This window comes from Aquarana catesbeiana, linkage group LG03, assembly GCF_042186555.1.
Source record: "Aquarana catesbeiana isolate 2022-GZ linkage group LG03, ASM4218655v1, whole genome shotgun sequence".
NCBI lineage: Eukaryota > Metazoa > Chordata > Amphibia > Anura > Ranidae > Aquarana > Aquarana catesbeiana.
The window spans coordinates 429,795,590-429,818,296 of record NC_133326.1 but is presented as its reverse complement, the minus strand read 5'-3'; the positions used below and the strand labels follow the sequence as shown (position 1 = coordinate 429,818,296).

Here is a 22,707-nt window from a genome sequence, read left to right as displayed (position 1 = left end):
GCTGCGTCCCAATTGACTTTGTGTTCTGTGCATCCCTGTGCAGGCAGTCCAGTCAAAGTATCCCCACGCAGTATACGGCCATCACACTAGGCATTGGCGCATATGCGCCATGTGATTGAGGCCTAATTGTCATGTGTGATAGCAGGAAAGAGGAGATGTCAGCTATGTGAATTTTTTTCTTAATCACACTTACGGAGGTGGATGCTGTATTTGTCCCCCTACCGACTCCAAGGCTGAGAACCGAATAAAACTGATTGCTCAGGAAGCACTGAGAACTGAGTGGAGAGTTGGCGGCTGTCAGTGTCTGGCTCTCTGCTCTACCCCCCCCCCCCCCCCCCCCGGGCTGTCAGCTGACCTCACAGAGCCGGTCCAGGCTGGGGGAAGATCACAACCATATGGTTAGGAATCGCTCACATGCTTGAACCGGCTCTGCGACGTCAGCTGAAAAAGGGTCACGGGGGGTCAAAACAGGAGAAGTACAGCCAATCAAGCAATAAATCTATGACATGACCTGTCTCTCTGCTCCTGTTTGACATTACTTGCAACAATTGATAAATATCCCTATTTATGTTGTGAACCCCCCATCCAGGGGCATTTGTTCAGGGCCTTCTGCACACAAACCCCTCTCCTTGTCCTAATAAATGCCTTCCAGTTCATCAAAAGGTTCTCCCATGCTGAAGTGTCACTCTGGAATGCCTTTCTATAGTGCTGGCGGGCGGGAGGAGCAGAGTGATTCAGTGCTAGTGCACCTGTACAGTCTCCCTCCCATTTGGTTCTCTGGTATTTGGCAAACTATGCAGAGGGTGCTGCATGTCCATTACACTTGATCAGGCAGCAGTGACACCCTTAGAGCTGCGCTCCCCAGTGCAGGTGGGGTGACTGAACCCCTGGCGTCACCCCCCCTAGATGCGTCACCTGGGGTGTGTGCCGCCCCTCCTAGTCCAGCCCTGGGCAGGACAACCAGAGGATTGAGCGATAGGATGAGGGATCACTTCTGACAATACTAACCTGGCTAAACATTTTAATCTGTTCCTTCACCAAGAAGTTCAATCCTTTAGGGTACAGATAGTACAGAGGGTAGATTGCCCTGCCTGCGGTGGTGATCGGTTCTCCCTCCTTTGTAAGAGGGAGGTGTACTGGATATTTAAACTAGACTAAACTAGACATATTCCTAGGGGTTTGAACTTGGGATCGATCTTACCATTATGAATAGCTTGCTTTACTTCCCTTGGGGTTACTACTAGCACTACCTATCCCTGTTCCTGGACTCACTACCCAGAGCTCTGTTATTAGAAAATATTTATTGAGTTCTTCTATTTAGTTAACCCTGACCTTCCATATTACTATTATTCGCAAGTATAGAGTGGTTAGGGATTCCTTTTATCAATTTGTAAATTTAGGACATTTTTCACTTTCTTTTTAACCATGATTATAATAAATTTGAGATTTTTGGAATTTTTTTTTCAGGTAACTGGCTATTATGGCCTTATGAGATCCGTGTGTGCGGTTTCCCACACATGTGGATTTCTGCAGCCAGCCACATACACGCCTGACATTTACTTTCTATTGATGGACAGCTGATGTGTTTAACTTTCCCCGCTTGGAGTCTCCATCCCCATGATTAAGCTCTGAGGGCAGAGTGAAAGACGTTGAAGGTGTGGCCTGGCAGGAGTCCAGGCTGAGACTGTCATTCATTCAAATATCAGTGGATCTGCATTGATGTGCGGCTTCATGGGATTTATCCTTTGCTTTACAGTTGTTTGGAGCGGAGACAAGACAGGGATCCCTGGCCTGCACTCACAGCAGTGAAAACAGGACTGCTTTCCCTTGTAGCCCGAGTGCCACACAATTTTCATTACGATGCCAAAACAGTCAGCCTGAGAAAAAAGGGGGGAATGGCTGGATGTAGACCGAAGAGGATGCTAGGGATCCAAGCTCCCACTATCCTCCAATTTTCCAGCATCCTTTTGCTCCATCCGAGGGTCTTTTCAGCACAGAGTGGTGGCGGACGTCTCCCTGCAGCACTTGAGCTAACAACCATGCCAGATCAACACTGAGCCAGCACTCTTATCTCAAACGGGCTCCGGCCGCATGTTCCAACGCCTTTTTTGGCGAGAAAGCTACATGCTTTACTCACTGAGCTAGACATGGCGGCAGATGTAGAGGGAGCCTGCTCCTCTGGCTCAGGATCCAGCAAGTGGCATAGCCCTTATCCTTTCAGCGATCAAGCAGAGTAAGACCTCTCTGCTCACTCGCATAGACCAGCTACCTGAGGAATGCAATCTTATCCGGGCAGACCTTCACAAGATACAGGGCCACCTCACTGAAATGGAATCCCGGATATCTGCAACAGAAGATTGCGGAGCCCAGCTTGCCAATATCCTGGAGAGTCTGCAGTGCACGCTTCAGAACACTGTCAAATGTGGATGATGCCAAAAACCGATTGCGACTCAACAGTGCCCCTCAGTTAGCTGGGGATACACGGCAGACTCGGGTGACTACATGCATATGATTTGGATATGCCCTTCATACAGATGTACTGGAAACAGGTGCTTGATTGTATCTTTCGAATAACTACTATACAGGTCCCCCATTTGTCAGACACCTGTATTTTGGGACTAGTAGATGCCTTAGCAAATACTAGAGCTGTAAGCCCTACTTGGTTTATTACTGTTCTAGGAAAACAATAGTGATTCAATATAAAAATGTTCTACTGCTCCCACTCTTACCTCATGGAAAATCGCTAGTAAACTCTGTGGTACCCTTGTACAAATTGACCTACATGTCCAGAGGGTGTCGCAAAAAGTTTTCCAAATTATGGGATATTCGGATTTGACTCCGTTATATGACAGCTGCCTAGGTTTTATATTATATGCTTACCTCTTTCATGATAATGATATGCTGGATACGCAATAACCTTTGTTGACCTCCCCCTCCCCTATTCCACCCTGTTACTTGCAAGATCCTACCTGTAATGTGGACGGGACTACAATCTCATCCGACTCCAAGTATTGGCCCTCTAAGCAAGGTTACCACCATTTAGGCATTGCTTTGGAACACAGTTGTACTGTTAGTAATGCATTATATCTTGTAATACGCGCGAGAACAGAGTGTGCCCAGACAGCTGTTTTGTATATTTTCATTCAAAAACCAGTTAATAAAAGTTAAAGAAAAAAAAAAAAGTCTAGAAATAAACAGCAGTGGCCTGCAACTTCTCAGATGTATCATACAATTTTAGCATAAGAGGCTGTCAATTCTGCAGGCAGATCAGACTCTTTAAAAGGGTTGTAAAGGCAGAAGGTTTTTTATCTTAACCACTTGACAACTGGGCACTTAAACCCCCCCCCCTCCTGCCCAGACCAATTTTCAGCTTTCAGTGCTCTCACACTTTGAATGACAATTACTCAGTCATGTAATACTGTACCCAAATGAATTTTTGTCCTTTTTTCATACAAATAGAGCTTTCTTTTGGTGGTATTTGATCACCTCTGGGTTTTTTATTTTTTGCGCTATAAATGAAAAAAAGACCGAAAATTTTGAAAAAAAAACCCACATTTTTCTTAGTTTCTGTGATAAAATTTTGCAAATTATTAATTTTTCTTCATAAATTTTGGCCACAATTTATACTGCTACATATCTTTGGTAAAAATAACCCCAATTAGTGGATATTATTTGGTCTTTGTGAAAGTTAGAGAGTCTACAAACTATGGTGCAAATCATAAAAAATTGATCACACCTGATGTACTGGTGGCCAATCTCGTTTCTTGCGACCCAAACAAGCCAGGAAAGCACAAATACCCCCCAAATGACCCCTTTTTTATTTTTAAAGTAGACATTCCAAGGTTTTAAGTAAGATGCATGGTGAGCTTTTTTGTTGTCCCACAATTTTTTGCAAAAAGAAGATTCCCCCCCCCCCCCCCCCCACAAAATTGTCACCCCAAAATACATTCTGCTACTCCTCTTGAGTATTACGATACCACATGTGTGGAACTTTTTCACAGCCTGGCCACAGAGAGGCCCTAGAGCACCAGGACAAGGACACGTGACACTGACATGGCACTGATGACAGATGGCACTGGGGACACGACAGTGGGGACAGAAGGCAGTGGGGACACACGGCAGTGGGGACACTTTTTTTTTTTACTTACCAATGCAGCGGTTGGCTCTCCCTCCTCACACACTGTGTGTGAGGAGGGAGAGCCAGCGATAAGAGATGATCGCATATGTTTACATATGAGATCATCTCTCATTGGCACCGCCGATCGCACTGAAAACGGCCGCTATGATTGGCCGTTTTCAGCAATCTGTGACTGGCTGTGTACAAGGGACACGGCCAGCACAGAACTTCCCCGATGCGCGCCTGCAGGAGCGTACATAGTGGAAGTAGACAAGAGGACGTCCAGGGACGGCCTCCTGGCAATTAGCGTCCGCGCTGCAGCTGTCTTTCCGCTATAGCGTGGGCACGAAGAGGTTAATGCATTCTATGCATTAAGATAAAAAAATCTTGTGTGTAGCAACCACCCCGGCACCCCCCTAATTACTTACCTGAGCCCCGTCTCTCTCCAGCGATGTCCACGAATGCCTAAGCAGTCCCGGACACCACTCCTGATTGGCTGAGATACAGCAGCGGCGCCATTTGCTCCTGCGTTTGTCAAAGTCAGTCAATCAGGGGAGTGAGGGTGTGGGGCTGGGTTGGGACCTCTGTGTCTGAATGGGCACAGGGAGCTGTGACTCTGCTCTAGTGCCCCCATAGGAAGCTGACTGTGGAAGTACTCAATAGGAGGGAGGGGCCAGGAGCAGCAAAGAGGGACCTGAGAATAGGAGGATCCAGGCTTCTCTGTGAAAATCCAACTATAACATGTTTGTTTATTTTTTTTTAAAACAAGACATTACATTCACTTTAGGGGAAGGTGTGAAAGATGGTCATGATTTCTGTAGTCAAGGTCAGAGATCAAAAAGGCAGCGAAATTCTCATAGGCTAAAACCAAGGAGGGGGCCAAAAAGTCTGAGGATGGAATAACTTCAGAGGGCAAAATCCCAGGCCGTCAATGTAAGGCCCGTCAATGAGTGCACCGCAGGCACACATTTTATGTGCTTAGGTGTAAAACATTTTTTTTTTACAATTCATACTTTTTTTATCACATAGGGGACAAAAAGATCATGTTATGACTTTTTTTGGTGACAGGTCCTCTTTAATGAGACATGGGGGGGGGGGGGGGGGGGTAAAGGAGAGGGGGCGAGCACAGCTGGGCTGTTGCAGCAGAGGAAGCTGGGAGGGAGGACACACGGACAGAGCGTCCCAGGGTCCAGGGACAGGTCTGTAGTTGGTGGGCACACAGAAGATTACATGCAGTTAGGGCTGCAACTAACGATTATTTTCATAATTGATTAGCTGGCCGATTATTGTGTCGATTAATCGGTTAATAACCTTAAGAAAAAGTGTGGTGTATAATTTAGTTAATCTGTAAAGTTTTAAAAAAAGGCAATTTATTCTCAAATATCACTATGCAGTGGTAAATATAAATAACTATATGGTTAGGGAGCAAAATATCAAATCCACTCTGAGAATAACAGACAGAAGAGATATACTGTATATATTAGAGGAGATATACTGTATAAACTATTAGAGAAGATATACTGTATATACTATTAGAGGAGATATACTGTATATACTATTAGAGGGTGAATCTGGTAAATATCATCAGACTCAGATCAAATTTCTTTTTTATTAAAAAACAATGTCTTCCTAAAAAAAAAAAAAAAAAAAGTCATTTCAAGAACGTTCATTTGATTTTCGAATCGTTAGTGGGGTCAAATCGACGTTCGTTTTCAACCACAGTGACGGGAAAATTTAGGAATAGAAAACTTCTTGCTCAAAGGAATTTTCAAACAGCGTATGTAGTTTACGTTCAGAAATTACATTCCTTTTAAAAACAGAATGTTAAAAACAAGTGAAAATTTCAAACAACATTCTTGCATTCAGTGAATGTACAAAGATTTTTCGTCTGAATATTCTTGTCTGAAAATTGATCCGTGTGGCCAGCATAAGGCTCGGTTCACACCTATGCAGTTTGCTTTTACGTTTAGTAACATAATGGGGTTAAAAAACGAAAATTAGCTCTTTATAGTACAAAAAAGCAGATAATGACTACTGTACGTGCTGGTTCACACTACAGCAACTTGGGATTCGACTTGTCACACCTCAAGTTGCCCCAAGTTGATGGACATAAGAAATTCCATTGAAGTGAAGGAGAGCCATCTTAATGTACACTACTGAAGTTGCTCCGACTTCAGAAAAGGTTCCTGTACTACTTCAAGGTGACTTCTAGGCAACTTGTACCCATAGATTTCAATGGAAGTTGCCTCCAAGTCGGATCTCCATCTATATTGAAGCGACTTTACAGGAAAAAGAAAATAATTTACCCAGGTACTTCAAACGTTTACCCAGGCAACCTCCTCCCTCCCACAGAGCTGATTATTCTGTGATTGGCCACAGCCAAAGTCGCCTGTCCTGGAGGCAACTGGAAGTCGTGTTGTAAGTTGTGCAAAGTCACGCTGACGTTGCGTTGAAGTCACCTGCAAATCACCTTGCAAAGTCGCGCTGTAAGTCGGGTTGCCCTTGTGTGAACTGAGCCTATGGGGTTCATTTTTTTTACTGTAGAACTGTGAAAGTAATATTTACAGTAGCGATTTGCTCTTTTTGTACTATAAAGGGCTCATTTTAGTTTAACACATTAGGTTACTGGCCGATTAATGGCTTATGAAAATAGTAATCGATTTCATAATCGATTAGATGTCGATTAATCGATTAGTTGTTTCAGCCCTACATGCCGTGTGTAGTGACACAAAGGAGTCAGGCTCGGCACAGGGCAGTCAGCAGGCGGGATTCTATATGAGGACCTTTGTGTCGGTGGGCACAATGGCAGGCAGGGGTGCGGACATGGTGTTGCTGCACATACACTGGATGTGCCCAGATTAGTCTACATGCTACTTGAGGTCTCTGGCTGTGCACCACAATGCAGCCCTTATCCTGCCTGGAGATAAGCCGTGCGGAAGGGGGCTGTCCAGCAGTGTTTGAGGCACAGCAGACACCCAGCCCCTCTTCTGCAGGTCCCACCAATCACCAGCCAAATTGGAGACTGAATGGCGCCGTGTGGTAGGCATGAGTGTGACGGGGAGGCAGCACTGGGGGGGAGGCGGGCACCATTGCCTCTGGCAGGTGTCATAGCGAGATGGCACTGGACAAAAGCCCTGGCGCCAGGATGCCATCTCCAGTCGCCATGGTGACCTGGCGCCTGGTAGAAGGAGAGACTCAAATGGCTGGAGGAGACTAGGTCATGGTAGGCAGACAGCAGAGACCAACAGAAGATAGATCCATGTGTCACTTGCAGCCAAGAGCAGCATCAGACAGGTGCTTCAATGCTGAAAAACTGGAAAGAGTTAATTCTTTTTGTAGCACAGGCTACACTCCTAGTATACAATGTTAGTGATCAGTTTATTAAAACGAACACGTGGTGATCACCACTAGCCAAAAAGATCATTCAAGCGTGATTTTCATCTACCTTTGTGAGTAGTAGTTTTTATGTGTTCGTTTTAATAACCTTTTTTATGGATAATGCACAAGGCCGGTGCGCCCTCTCTCTTGTTTTTTATTCGATTGCTAGGATATCCCTATCCTTGAGGGCAGCAAGGCCGAAAGCTACCGTCCATCCTGAACTTTGAACTGTCGGGCTTACACATTTATGCACAAGAGTGTTTGTTTTGTTGTAGCGATCAGTTTGTCAGCGTTTAAGTGAAAGTAAAGGCCAAAACACCTAAGGCTGAAACAATGCTTCCTCCTTCTCACACCCACGCTTCCTACAGTGTGTCAATGTCCTTTGGTGAGGTCACATGAACTGTAAGCAGCGGCGCCTCTGTGTCAGCAAGCAGCGCAACAACATGGCTGAACTCCCAGGAGCTGTGCTGTCACCCACTAGCTTCCATTGTCGCTTCCTTTCATAAATTTCAGCAGTTGACTACACAGGAGCCGCAATGGACACAAAGTAGGCATTTCAAATGGTACCCAGCAATGAAGTAGCTCCCACATGACCCATTCACAAAGCAGGGGTGGTTTACACCAGTGACATCCATACCTGGAAAACGTCACAATACAGAGCTTGCACATCCAGTCAGAAAGACCAGGTCATACAGCAGTGTAAGCAAAGAATCTTGAATAAAGTCACAGATGGGAAAAAATCAAGAATCAACAGTGTGCAATGCAGCCAACTTGTCTGCTTAATTAGCCTAGGAGTTCCTGTGCCCTGCAGGGGGTGGGAGGTGAAGTTGATCTCCTTAGGAGGCGCAAACAGCAAGATATCCTGTGGCTGGACAGGGCCAGACATGCTGGCACCGGGGCGTTGTATACTAGTCTTAGCTGAATTCAAAGCACAATTTAAACTCCCTATGTTGGCCAAAAAAGTGAGTGTTTTTGAGCTTTCCCCACCGATGGTCGCAGTGATACTTTCGTCTGCCTGTTCCACTGCAAGGAGACTAGAAGGTGCTTAGAACTGCTGAATCTCAGTTTAGTATGAATGGTGTGCTACTTCCTGGATCCTGGGACTGTTCGATATGGTCTGTGCTGCTTTCCAGATAGTGGAACTCCTTTTTCCCCACTTTATGGATCCTTTTCTGTGGGGGCCAGGTGCTGTAAAGACCCAGGACTGTTGTGTTCCCAGATCCCTCCGCTGTGCACACACAGCCCTCCTTGGAATGACCTGCCTGCGGTGTGCCCCGAACCCTCCTCAAGTTGCCCTGCTTGCTTCCACTGTGTGACCAGAGTCCTCCTTGGATTGTCCTGCTTGGATCCCCTGATGCCAAGACCCCCACATCCACTACTAGTTGGACTTTCGCAGCGTGAGTCTTTTGCACCTTTCCAGCGCTTATCGCCCCTGCTGTTATTCTGAGGAGCATTTGCCCTCGCTGTGTCTTTGTTGCCCCATGAACGGTTTCCTTTTTGCTGTGCTATATTCCCACTCCATGGACTGTTACCCCTTGCTGCTGCCCTGAAGGTCATCTTCCCTTTCTGTGTCATATAGCTGCCTGTGAACAGTTTATCTATGCTGTACCCACTGCCATGCCGTAAACTGTATCTATGCCATGCCCATTGCTACTCCGAGAACGGTTTATCTGTGATGTGCCATACTACCACTCTGAGGACCTGTTTTCCCTTGCCGGACCTGCCTGTGGCCCGTTCACCTAAACTGTCGCTCTACTGCTCTAAAGGATCATCTCAACTTGTCTTGTCTTATCGTTACCTGGTGAACTGTTCACCCGTGGTGCCCCAATGTTACTCAATGAACTGCTTATCTGTTGCATGACCATTGCTACCCTGTGGACTGATTAACTGTGCCACCAAGTCTGCCAATAAACATCTGTGCATCGGGCTCCTTGCGATTTGCCTGAGTGCTCGCTGCACTCCTTATTCATCACATAGCATAACCAAACTAAGTCCTTTGTGCTTAAAATGATTGTAAGGGTTAGTTTTTTTTTTTTCTAAACATACATATACTTACCTCCACTGTGCAGCTCTTTTTGCACAGAGTGGCCCCGTACCTAGTCTTCTGTGGTCCCCCAGTGACTCTCGCGGCTCCTCCCCACATCAGATAACCCCCTAGGAGAAGCGCTCTCCCCAAGTCCAGCATTCGGCGTCCACAGCCACCAAATGTATGACTCAGCCCCGCCCCCACTGAATTTAATTGACAGCAGAGGGAGCCAATGGCTGCGCTGCTATCAATCTATCCAATCAAGAGCTGAGAACCCGGGGCAGAAAGACAGCGCCTCCCCATCAGGTCAAGTTACAGGGCTCAGGTAAGTAAAACAGGGGGAGGGGGTTGATGGGGATGGTCTCTGCCAGGTGTTTTTTCACCTTAATGCATAGGATGCATTAAGGTGAAAAAACAAAAGGTTTAAAACCCCTTTAAATGGATGAGAAAAAGAAAAAATTGCACCCAATTGTACAGCTTTGACTGCAGAGAAAAAAAAATTCAGGATCTTGTGTCTATTGTCTGGTAGGTAGAAAACCAAAAAAGGAGGGTGTGCCCCAGAGGGATAATATGGACAGTGTATCACCGGGAAACCAAGTGGCTGGTGCAGAGAATCAGATATACAATTTTGTTAAAATTAATAACAACGATTTTTTATTGGTTACAAAGTGTACAAAACATTCTATAATATAAAAGCAAAACAAAAAAAAGGTAGAAAAGACAGTAATCAAACATAATCAAACTGCTAAGGTGCTGTCATGCAACAACCCAGGAAATTCAAGAATTTCTTCGCTGGGGTGAAGGTACGGCAACACGTGATACTCTACATGTTTCGGAATATAGAAAGGCTCAATTCCTCCTATACTGTATAATTCCTTCTTCAGGAGTTTCAAAGTAGCAGTTTAGATAAATTTTAGAAAACTTGTCTCTTCAGCATAAAAGTTGCACACACAGGCATCAAGAGATGGACTCCCACCTCCTTCAGTCCAGAGGATTGAGGTTGATTGAGTGGAAAGCCAGCAGTAAGTGTAGCCGTATGGTTGGAACCCAGGAGAGGGAAGGAAAAATCTGGGGTGCTTCACACATTCCAGATTTGGCGTGGATCCCCACAGAGGTGGCCAGCCAGGGCTCACAAGAGCCACTAATGTTAGGCGGTCCAAGCACACATCTAATTTCTGGTGTTTCTCAGCATAGGTATACACTAACAGGGAAAGCAAGATCCTCTTGGCTGTGTAGGCTGTGAAGCACCCCAGATTTTTCCTTCCCTCTCCTGGGTTCCAACCATACAGCTACACTTACTGCTGGCTTTCCACTCAATCAACCTCAATCCTCTGGACTGAAGGAGGTGGGAGTCCATCTCTTGATGCCTGCGTGTGCAACTTTTATGCTGAAGAGACAAGTTTTCTAAAATTTATCTAAACTGCTACTTTGAAACTCCTGAAGAAGGAAATATACAGTATAGAAGGAATTGAGCCTTTCTATATTCCAAAACATGTAGAGTATCACGTGTTGCCGTACCTTCACCCCAGCGAAGAAATTCTTGAATTTCCTGGGTTGTTGCATGACAGCACCTTAGCAGTTTGATTACTGTCTTTTCTACCTTTTTTTGTTTTGCTTTTATATTATAGAATGTTTTGTACACTTTGTAACCAATAAAAATTGTTGTTATTAATTTTAACAAAATTGTATATCTGATTCTCTGCACCAGCCACTTGGTTTCCCGGTGATACACTGTCCATATTATCCCTCTGGGGCACACCCTCCTTTTTTGGTTTTCTTCCTTACATGGGATGTGACAGTGATCCCCGGGAAAGCTCAAACATTGGCTCCTTTTCTTATTGTTGATTCCATTGTCTGGTAGGTATGACAGCACACACACATGCACAGTTGGAATACACAAGTAAAACGTTTCCCCACACTTTAGGCTCTATTTAATCTTAGGTCATCTGTATAACAATCAAAACATGAATTTGTTTTAATGCAACTACAGAAAAAAAAAAACTAACATGCTTACCAATGTAAACTGTCCAAGAATTTTGTTGTCGCAAGCCATTTCTCGCTCTCCTTGGCATACTTTAATTTCCACTTGTGTCTGTCCATCAGCAGCAGTAGAGAACACCTTAAAAAAACAAACCAAAAAAAACAGATTAAAGTTAATTGACAGAAGAGGAAGGGAGGAATCAACACCCAGGTATAACCCCCCCCTTTCAACTCATCAGGTAAGCCTTGGGTTTTGTATCAAGCATTGAGGACCACAAGCAAGAGGGGAGGGATCTCTGTGTCCTATGATATTCTCCAAGAAAACAGCTTAACAGGTAAACTAGAAAAAATAAGAACTCTGACTTACCTGAAATTTCCATATCTTGTGAGTATAGTACAGGACACAGGCAAAGTATTCATAGACTCTGGGTTATAGTCTCATACGTTCAAGTAATCAGACACTAGCAAGCTTTTGAGGGACAAAGACCCAACTTCAGAGTGCCGCTAAGTTGCATCCACACAAAAATGGACATCTACTTTGTAGAAATTTGTAAATGTATTAACAGAGGAAGAGGTGGCAATCTTGCACTTCTCCACGTCAGCCAGAGGAAGCCTGGTGCTCAATGATAAAAATAAAAGGCTTCCCCTGAATGGCGGAGAAGCATTCAGCCTGATTTGATTTTGTTCCAACAGCAGATGGGAAGTAACCGGCAATGCTGTTGAAACAGCGCTGCATAGTGCGTCATCAATACTGCAACAGTATAATACCGTCTTGACCGCAGCAGTATAAAACATACTTATTGAAACAGTTTGTGCCAGTGAAAGAAAACCTGGATTTTGGCTTAACAACTGCTTCTTCCATTTGGTTTACTTGTTAGAGCAGACGTCACATCCTTCTATAAGTGTACATTGCACCAATAATTAATATTCCACAGCCTCAAATCCTATCAAAAGAAATGAATATTTTTCAATTACGAAATAATTTTATTATGGATTATTCACCACGACTCAATTTCTTTTTGTTTAAGCACCAAAATTACATCCAAATGAAGGGTGTGGCTAAGGGGGCAAAGTTTGCCCCCAGTTTAACCAATCTTTTTAAGGCCAAATGGGAGGAGGATATCCATTCACACCCCCGACCCCAGCTTGTGGTTTGGGACTACATACTACTCCTTTGGGACTACATACTACTACTTTTGAATAGCGACTTTGAATCATCAGTCAGGAAGGATTCATGGAGAATCTTAATTCTAATGATCGAGGCATTTCATTGTCATTTGAAGTTAGCAGAGAAATCATACATTTTTTGGATTTGGAAATTAAGGTTGGTAATAGTTTAACCACTTAACGACCTGCCAGTGTATATATAAGTCATCACTTTAAAGATGGATATCTCGGTAACGGCAGCAGCTGCTGCCACAACCAAGGTATCCATCTTTGTGGCCGGCGTTTCTGTACACGATAACGGTGGTCTCTGCAGTGGGTTCGCCGCGAGATCACCGTTATCGGCGGCGGGAGAGGTGCCACCCCCCCTCCCGCCGCCGTCGGTAGCGGCGGCGGCAATCGGGTCCTTTCTGTGCCTGGGTATAGAGACGAGTGAGGCCAAGATGGCGCCCACCCGTCTCTATACCATAGGACGGCCGGAGCAATGTCATTACGTCGGCTCCGCCCACTTCTCTTTAAAGGCACCATTTTTTTTGTGTCATTTTTTTAAACAACTTATTTTTTTTTTATTTTTTTTTGCATTTTAGTCTAAATATGAGATCTGAGGACTTTTTGACCCCGAATCTCATATTTAAGAGGACCTGCCATGCTTTTTTCTATTACAAGGGATGTTTACATTCCTTGTAATAGGAATAAAAGTGATCCAATTGTTTTTTTTTTTTTTTTTAAACAGTGCAAAAATAAATAAAATAAAGTAAAATAAATAATAAAAAAATAAATTAAAAAAATTTAAAGCGCCCTGTCCCGACGAGCTTGTGCGCTGAAGCGAACGCATACGTGAGTAGCGCCCGCATATGAAAACGGTGGTCAAACCACACATGTGAGGTATCGCCGCGACCGGTAGAGCAAGAGCAATAATTCTAGCCCTAGACCTCCTCTGTAGCACAAAACAACCTGTAGAATTTTTTAAACGTCGCCTATGGAGATTTTTAAGGGTAAAAGTTTGACGCTATTCCACGAGCAGGCGCAATTTTGAAGCGCGACATGTTGGGTATCAATTTTCTTGGGGTAACATTATATTTCACAATATAAAAAAAAATTGGGCTAACTTTACTGTTATCTTATTTTTTTATTCAAAAAAGTGAATTTTTTCCAAAAAAAGTGCGCTTATAAGACCGCTGCGCAAATACGGTGCAAAAAAAAGTATTGCAATGACCGCCATTTTATTCTCTAGGGTGTTAGAAAAAAAACAATATATAATGTTTGGGGGTTCTAAGTAATTTTCTAGCAAAAAAAAAAAAAACTGTTTTAAACATGTAAACACCTAAAATCCAAAACGAGGCTGGTCTTTAACCACCTCAATACTGGGCATTTTCGCCCCCTTCCTGCCCAAGCCATTTTTCAGCTTTCAGCGCTGTCGCACTTTGAATGACAATTGCGCGGTCATACAACACTGTATCCAAATGAAATTGTTATCATTTTTTCCCCACAAATAGAGCTTTCTTTTAGTGGTATTTGATCACCTCTGCGGTTTTTATTTTTTTGCGCTATAAACAAAAGAAGAGGGACAAGTTTTAAAAGAAAACACAATAATTTTTACCTGTTGCGATAATAAATATCCAATTTTTTTTCTTTAAAACAAATTTTTTCTCAGTTTAGGCCGATATGTATTCTTGTACATATTTTTGGTAAAAAAAAAAAAATCGCAATAAGCGTATATAGATTGGTTTGCGCAAAAGTTATAGCGTCTACAAAATAGGGGATAGTTTTATAACATTTTAATTTTTTTTTATTTTTTTACTAGTAATGGCGGCGATCTGCGATTTTTATCGTGACTGCGATATTGCGGCGGACACATCGGACACTTTTGACACATATTTGGGACCATTCACATTTATACAGCGATCCGTGCTATAAAAATGCATTGATTACTGTATAAATGTGACAGGCAGTGAAGGGGTTAACACTAGGTGGTGATCGAGGTGTTAACTGTGTTGCTAGGGAGTGATTCTAACTGTAGGGGGCGGGGACTCACTAGGGGAGGAGAACGATCGGTGAACCTCTGGACTGGGAACATACCATCGGTCTCCTCTCCTCTGACAGGACCGTGGATCTGTGTGTTTACACACACAGATCCACGGTCCTGCTGTGTTACCGGTAATCGTGGGCGCCCCCTGGTGGCCTAGGAAAGCGAGGACGTCATATGGCGCCCGCCCGCAACGAGAGCTGCGCCGCAAGCAGTTATGTGGTTATTCACTGAGGAAAAAAAATATCGTATTTATCGGCGTATAACACGCACCCCAAGTTTAGGTGGGAATTTTAAGGAAAAAACTTACATTTAAATGCCCATCAATGCAGGCTCATCAGTGTCCATCTGCAGCCTTGTCAGTGTCCATCTGTACCTTGTCCCCCATTGCAGCCTTATCAGTGTTCATCTGTAGCCTTGCCCTGTGTCGTTTTCAGACATCTGGTGTTTAAAAATGGTGCCGCCGTTCTCGACCGCTCTTGGCGGCTTTCGGACGCACTCGGGACTGCGAGAGCCGCCGAGAATGGGCGAAAGCCGCCGAGAACCACCAAAAGGCTCAGAATCGCCGGGGGATCAGCGTATAACATGCACCCACGATATTCCCAATTTTAAGGGGAAAAAAGTGCGTTATACGCCGATAAATACGGTATTTGATCCCCTGCTGATTTCCTATGTTGTTTGGGAGAAGTAGATTAGGTCACGCCCTACGCGTTTTGGAAATCTACGGGAGCATGGACGTCCAATGACGAAACGCGTAGGACATGGCCTAATCTACGTCTCCCAAACAACATAGGACTGCTGACGGTTAACCTGAGACTTTCTTTCTTGCATGATATGAGCTATTAAAATGTGAGTACCGCTCTGCTATTTTTGAAATAAAATCCTTTTAAAATGGTTTTACACTATGGGCATCCCTTCTCTTTTTATGTGAAATGCTACCACGATCCTTAGATTGCCAGGAACTGCCGCACAGTGGCATAGACTGTGACTGCTTGACACCCACCCCAGCAGGGGTGAAAATAGTTGGTGAGTGTTTGCACATTAAGAGCACAAGATTCAAATAGCACTGTCACCAATGAAATTAAGAAAATTGCCACCAAGGAAATAAGAATAAGGAATACTGCACTGAACATTATTGTGTGATGAGAGGACTTTAATGTTAATCAATTTTTGGCACATATGCATTTAACTGTATGGTTTTAAAACACTTTTATTTAAGCAATTTTTACCTATAAGCATATTTCACCTCTCCCACCCACACCCCCTCCGTCCACTCCCCCTAACTCCCTCAACTTCCTGTGGGGTTTTGTTTGTTTTCATTTTTTACCATGTCAGATTACTTTCTTTCTTTGAATCACCATTAACACTCCCACCCAAGTAAAGGTGAACACAGCAAGGTATCATAGATCATTTATAATTTAAATAGGAACAGTGCCACACCCATACCTGAATTCTCCTAGGTTTATTTTAAACAGTGAGAGACGGAACAATAAAAATCCAGAAAAAAACGCATTTCAAAAAAAAGTTATAAATTGATTTGCATTTTAATGAGTGAAATAAGTTTTTGACCCCTTCGCAAAACATGACTTCGTACTTGGTGGCAAAAACCTTGTTGGCAGTCAGACGTTTTTTGTAGTTCACCACCAGGTTTGCACACATCTCAGGAGGGTTATTTTGGGTTTCTTCCATTTGCGGATAATCACACAAACTGTTGTCACACTCTCACCAAGCGTGGGTCTTGCAGCCCATTCCAGCCTTTAATAGGTCTACAATCTTGTCCCTGACATCCTTGGACAGCTTTGGTCTTGGCCATGGTGGAGAGATTGGAATCTGATTGATTGCTTCTGTGGACAGTCTTTTATACAGGTAACAAGCTGAGATTAGGAGCACTCCCTTTAAGACAGTCCGCCTAATCTCCGCTTGTTTACTCTATAGAAGGCACCTGGGAGCCAGAAATCTTGCTGATAGGGGATCAAAATAGGATTTTTTTATAACAGCTTACCTGTAAAATCCTTTTCTATTGATGTACATCACGGGACACAGAGCCACAGTAATAACTGATGGGTTATATAGGGTATCACTATGTGATTTGACATTGGCACACCCTAACCAGGAAGTTCAACCCCCTATATAATCCCTCCCCTTACAGGGATACCTCAGTTTTGTAGCAAAGCAATATAAGTGTATTAGAAGAGGGGCGGGACCTCTGTGTCCTGTGATGTACATCAAAAGAAAAGGATTTTACAGGTAAGCTGTTATAAAAAATCCTATTTTCTTTCTCGTACATCACGGGACACAGAGCCACAGTAATAACTGATGGGATGTCCCAGAGCAATGCTATCTGAGGGGAGGGGAACCACAACCAAGTAGGGTGCAATCAGACCTGAGGACCCTGTACCGCTGCCTGCAGCACACTACGCCCAAAGGCGATATTCCTCATGCCTTCTCACATCCACCTGATAAAATCTAGTGCATGTATGGACTGAAGACCGGGTTGTGGCCTTGCAGATTTGAGCCATAGAGGCCCGGTGATGCACTGCCCAAGAAGCACCAATAGCCCTTGTGGAATGTGCCTTGAACTGCAACGGAGGAATCTTCTGTTTCAAACCATCAGCTAGAATAATCATTTGTCAAATCCATTTAGAAATGGTAGCTTTTGACGCTGCCTGTCCTCTATTGGGACACTCTGGCAGCACGAAAAAAACATCCGTTTTGCGAATTTGAGCAGTTGCTTCCAGATAGGCCTTGACTGCTCTTACTACATCCAAAGAATGTAGTGACCTTTCTTCCGAAGAACAGGGATCTGGAAAAAAGGAAGGCAGAACAATATCTTGGTTTAGATGAAAATCTGAAACCACCTTCGGTAAAAAACTAGGATGAGGGCGCAATACCACTCTATCCTTGTGTACAATCAAATAAGGCTCTTTACAGGAAAGAAGAAATGGCTAATAGAAAAATGTACTTTCTTGTCAACAAGACCAAAGGAATCTGACGTATTGGTTCAAAAGGCTGTTTCTGTAAAACAGACAGAACCAAATTTAAGTCCCAGGGGTTTAGGGGTGCCTTAACCGGAGGATCAAGACGCGTCACCCCCTGCATAAAGTTTCAGACCAAAGAATGTGAAGCAAGTGGCCGTTGAAATACTACTGATAAGGCCGAGACCTGGCCCTTGATGGTACTCAAGGCCAGCTTCATCTCTAATCCCAATTGTAGAAAATCAAGAATTCTACCCATCACATATTTTCTGGGATGCCAACCCCTGGATTCACACCAGGATACATAAGCTTTCCAGACTCTCTGATAAATTACTCTGGAAGCTGGCTTCCTTGCATTGATCAAGGTAGATATCACAGGACCTGAAAGCCCACGATTCTTCAGAATGTGGGTTTCAATAGCCAAACCGTCAAATTTAGCGTTTGTAAGGCAGGATGGAACACTGGACCTTGAGACAACAGGTCTGGGCGTAACGGTAGGGTCCACGGGGAGCCCACCGTCATCCTTACTATTTCTGCATACCAAGTCCTCCTGGGCCAGATGGGAGCTACCAGAAGTACCGACTTCCTTTCCTGCCTGATCCTGCAAAGTCGTCGTGGCAGTAGCAGAATAGGCGCGAATGCATAAATCAGTGAGAACCGATGCCACGGAATCACCAACGCATCTGTCCCGTATGCAAGAGGATCCTTTGTCCTTGCTACAAATCTGTCTATCTTTTTGCTAAATCTGGATGCAAAGAGATCTACATCTGGAACCCCCCATCTTTGGCATATGGCCCAAAAGACGTCGGGATGCAGAGACCATTCCCCTGGGAGTAAATGCTGGCGACTTAAATAGTCCGCCTGCCAGTTCTCTATCCCTGGAATGAAAACTGCCGATATGCATGGCACCTGCTTCTCTGCGTAGACCAAGATCTGGTTCACCTCTCTTTGAGCAGCTCGGCTCCTGGTGCCTCCCTGATGATTGATATAAGCCACTGCTGTGGCATTGTTGGACTGGTTCCTGACTGGGCAACCCTGTAGCCTGAGAGTCCAGGCTTTTAGGGCTAGATATACCGCACGGATCTTCAGAATGTTGATGGGTAAGGTCCTCTCGGTTTTGAACCATACCCCCTGGACCGCAGACTGTTCCAAAACTGCTCCCCAGCCCGAAAGACTGGCATCTGTTGTTACCACCGTCCAGGTAACCGGTAGAAAGGATTTCCCCTTCTGCAGGTTTTCGGGTATTAACCACCAATTGAGGCTCTGACGCACAGCATGAGACAGGTGCATCGGAAAGTCTAATGCCTGAACCTTCTTGTTCCAGGCCGACGGGATACTGTGTTGCAGCAGTCTTGAATGAAACTGAGCATAGGGAACTGCTTCGAATGAAGACACCATCTTTCCTAGCAGCCTCATACAAAGGCGGACAGAAGGACCCTTCTTGCTCCCTTAAAGCAGTGATCTTTGCCTGAGGTAGAAATACTTTCTCCTGGCTTGTATCTATGATCAGACCCAGATACTCCAGTCTTCTTACTGGTTTTAGGAAAGATTTTTCTAGGTTGAGAATCCAACCTAGGTGTTCCAGATACTTGACTGTGGTCCTCAAGTTCCCGTTCAAAGAGGCTACCAACCGGTTTATCAAGAGCAGGTCGTCTAGGTATGCTATGACAGTTATACCTTGAGCCCTTAATCTGGCCAGAGGAGGAGCCAAGATCTTTGTAAACACTCGAGGTGCAGTGGCTATCCCAAAAGGCAGAGCCACAAACTGGAAATGGCGCCCTCCTATCTCGAAGCGCAGGAACTTCTGATGAGCAGGAAAAATGGGCACATGCAGATATGCATCTCTGATGTCTATCGATGCCAGAAATTCTCCTCCCTGCAGGATGGAGATAACTGTCCGAATTGATTCCATGCGGAAGGACCGAATCCTTAGGAATCAATTCAGATCCCTTAGATCCAGAATGGGTCTGACATCCCCCCATTTGGCTTTTGGACCGTAAAAAGGTTGGAATAGAAGCCCAATCCTTGATCCTTCGTGGGAACCACCATAATGACCTCTTGCGACAAAAGCCGGTCTAACGCTAGGAGTAGCGACTGCTTCTTCTCTGGATCTCTAGGGACACTTGATCTGAGGAAACGAGAGGGAAATTCTTGGAACTCCAGTTTGTAACCTAAGGTTACCGTGGAGATTACCCATCTGTCCTGGAAGTCCTCCTGCCAGAGCTTTGAGAACTGTAGCAGTCTTCCCCCCACTCGAGCAAGCGGGGGCGCCCCTTCATAAAGAGGCCTTAGTGTCCTGTCTAGTAGACTTCTTCCCCCAGGACTTTTTTTGTCCCTGGGGTTGACTCTTGGCTCTTGACCCAGACGGAGGAGGCCATCGCGACTGCCTGAAGGCTGATGCCCCAGGCGCTGGGGAAAGAGTCTGTTTGAAAGAGGGACGCTTACTCTTTCTCTTAACAGGTAAAAGAGTGCTTTTCCCACTAGAGATCCTTTGGATATAGTTATCCAAGTCTTCTCCAAACAACCTTGCACCACAAAATGGAAACCCAGCCAGAAGCTTCTTACATGGTGCTTCAGCTGACCAATTTTTTAATCATAAGATTCTACGCATATGCACCAACTCAAGTGAAAGACGAGAGGTTTGCATGATAGAATCTCTGATGACGTCAACAGCAAAATATAAGGCCGCTGGAAGGTTAGCCAACCCCTGGGCCTGCTGTTCAGGTAAAACTTTGATGACCTGCTTAACATGGTCTCTTAAGTATTGACAGACTCCGATCGCTGCTACTGCAGGTTGAGCCACTGAACCTGCTGAGGCGAAAACATCCTTCAACAGGGATTCCATCTTTTTATCCACCTAATCCCTCAGCATCTGAGCATTGTCTACAGGACAAGTCAGACTTTTATTTACGGAGGAAATGGCGGCATCAACAGCCGGTATTCCCCACATTTTAATAAACTTTTCTTCCATAGGATAAAGTGTTGAAAACTTTTTCGGCGGAAAAATTAAAGTTACATACCGGTAACGTCTTTTCCTGTAGTCTTTCAGGACAGCCACAATAGAGAGATAGTCTCCTCCCCTTCCTCTAGGAAACACTGCGCCAGCCCATAAATTCTCTCCTCCCCTGCCGGACCTCAGTTTTTTCAAGATCACCTCCGGCCAGCTGGGGAGACACAAGAACACATTAATAACATACCATCCAATATCATCATGCTGCGTTCTGGTCTTATACAAGACCCCCCAAAGCTTACGGTGGGTAACTAGGGCTGTCCTGAAAGACTACAGGAAAAGACGTTACCGGTACGTAACTTTAATTTTCCCTTTTCGTCATTCAGGACAGCCACAATAGAGAGGATAATCGAGCACTTACCAATTAGGGTGGGACTACAGCTTGCAGAACGTTTCGCCCAAAAGCCTGCTCACCTGCCGCCACCAGGTCCACTCTGTAATGTCTAACGAAAGTGGAGTAGCTGGACCATGTCGCTGCCTTGCATATTTGCTCTGGCGTTGCTCCAGCCTTCTCTGCCCGGGAAGTTGCCACTGCTCTGGTGGAGTGTGCCTTTATACCTTTAGGGATCTCCTTCCCTGCTAAAGAATATGCCTTCCCAATAGCTAATCTAAGCCATCTGGCAATCGTAAAAAATGAAATTTTAGTTCCCTTTCTCCTGAAGGGTTGGGACAAAATGAAGGTAGGACTATTTCCTGGCTTCTGTGAAAGCCTGACGCCACCTTAGGCAAAAAAGCTGGATCAGTCCTAAGGACTATCCTGTCTGGCAAAATAACGCAAAAAGGAGGTCTAATTGATAATGCCTCAATTTCGCTGACTCTCCTGGCAGTTGTCACTGCTACTAAAAACACTGTTTTTAAGGTAAGCTCCTTAAACAAGCATTTGTCGAATGGCTCATCAAAGGGAATTCCCGTAAGGCTCTGTAACACTAGAGATAGGTCCCACCTGGGAAAGGGTGGACCTCGGGTAGGTCTCTGTCTTGACAGTGCCCTAAAGAATCTGACCACCCATGGATTGGTAGCCAGAGACTTCTCCAGATAAGCACTGAGTGCTGAAACCTGACTTTTAAGGGTGCCTACAGATAAACCCTTGTCTGCTCCACACTGCAGAAACTCCAACACAGCTACGGGACTCTGCACCAAGAAGGAGTTTTCTATGCACCATTTGTTAAAAAGGAGCCAGACCTTTTTGTAAATCTTACGCGTCTCCTTTTTCCTACTGTTGAGGAGGGTGGAGATTAATCTCTGTGAAAATCCCTTAGATTTTAATATACCCTCAGTAGCCAGGCTGCTAATTTCCACTGATGCACCTGTGGACAGAGGACTGGACCTTGTGAAAGAAGATCCTTTCGAGGTGGAAGGAATAGGGGCGGTTCCGCTGCTAACTGACTGAGGATTGAAAGCCATGCCCTTTTCGGACAATGTGGAGCTACTAGAATGAGAGAGGTGCTCTCTAGTTGAAACTTCCTCAGAACCGCCGGTAATAGCACCGGAGGAGGGAAGGCGTAGCATGTCCTGAAATGCCAATTCTGAGTTAATGCGTCCACCCCCAGTGCTCCTTCTCCTGCGTTTAGGGAGAAAAAACAGGGGGTTTTTGCGTTGTCTCTTGAAGCGAAAAGATCCACTTCCGGGGGTCCCCATTTTTCGGATATGAGATTGGACCCTCAACCAGGAGGTTTTCAATCTCCTTCCCTTAGACTCCTCCGGCTGAGAAAATCTGCGATTACATTCCTCTCCCCTCTCAGAAAAACCACTGAGAGTGAGAGAGTGTTGGCCTCGGCCCAGCTTAGAATGTCCTTTGCTAGGGCCAGCAGACTTCCGCTTCTGGTGCCTCCCTGTTTGTTTATATAGGCCACGGTAGATGAGTTGTCCGACCGTACCTGAATATGGTGGCCCTGAAGTTCCTTTTTGAAAAATCTGAGGGCTAGGCCCACTGCCCTCAGCTCTTTCCAATTGGATGATCTTTTCAGTTCGTCGCCCTTCCACATGCCCTGCGCTAGAAGGGATCCCAGATGTGCCTCCCAGCCTTTGCCA

The 22,707-nt window shown here is 44.9% G+C and overlaps 1 protein-coding gene across 1 annotated transcript in view; it reads right to left on the bottom strand.

Moving 5' to 3' along the window:
• The window catches only part of HSPA9 (heat shock protein family A (Hsp70) member 9), a gene marked incomplete in the record, with an annotated part of 514,139 nt that overhangs the window by 187,970 nt on the left and 303,462 nt on the right, over positions 1 to 22,707 (bottom strand). Inside the window, 1 exon segment of the mRNA XM_073620776.1 lies at positions 11,536 to 11,640. Coding sequence (XP_073476877.1) covers positions 11,536 to 11,640 — 105 coding nt within the window.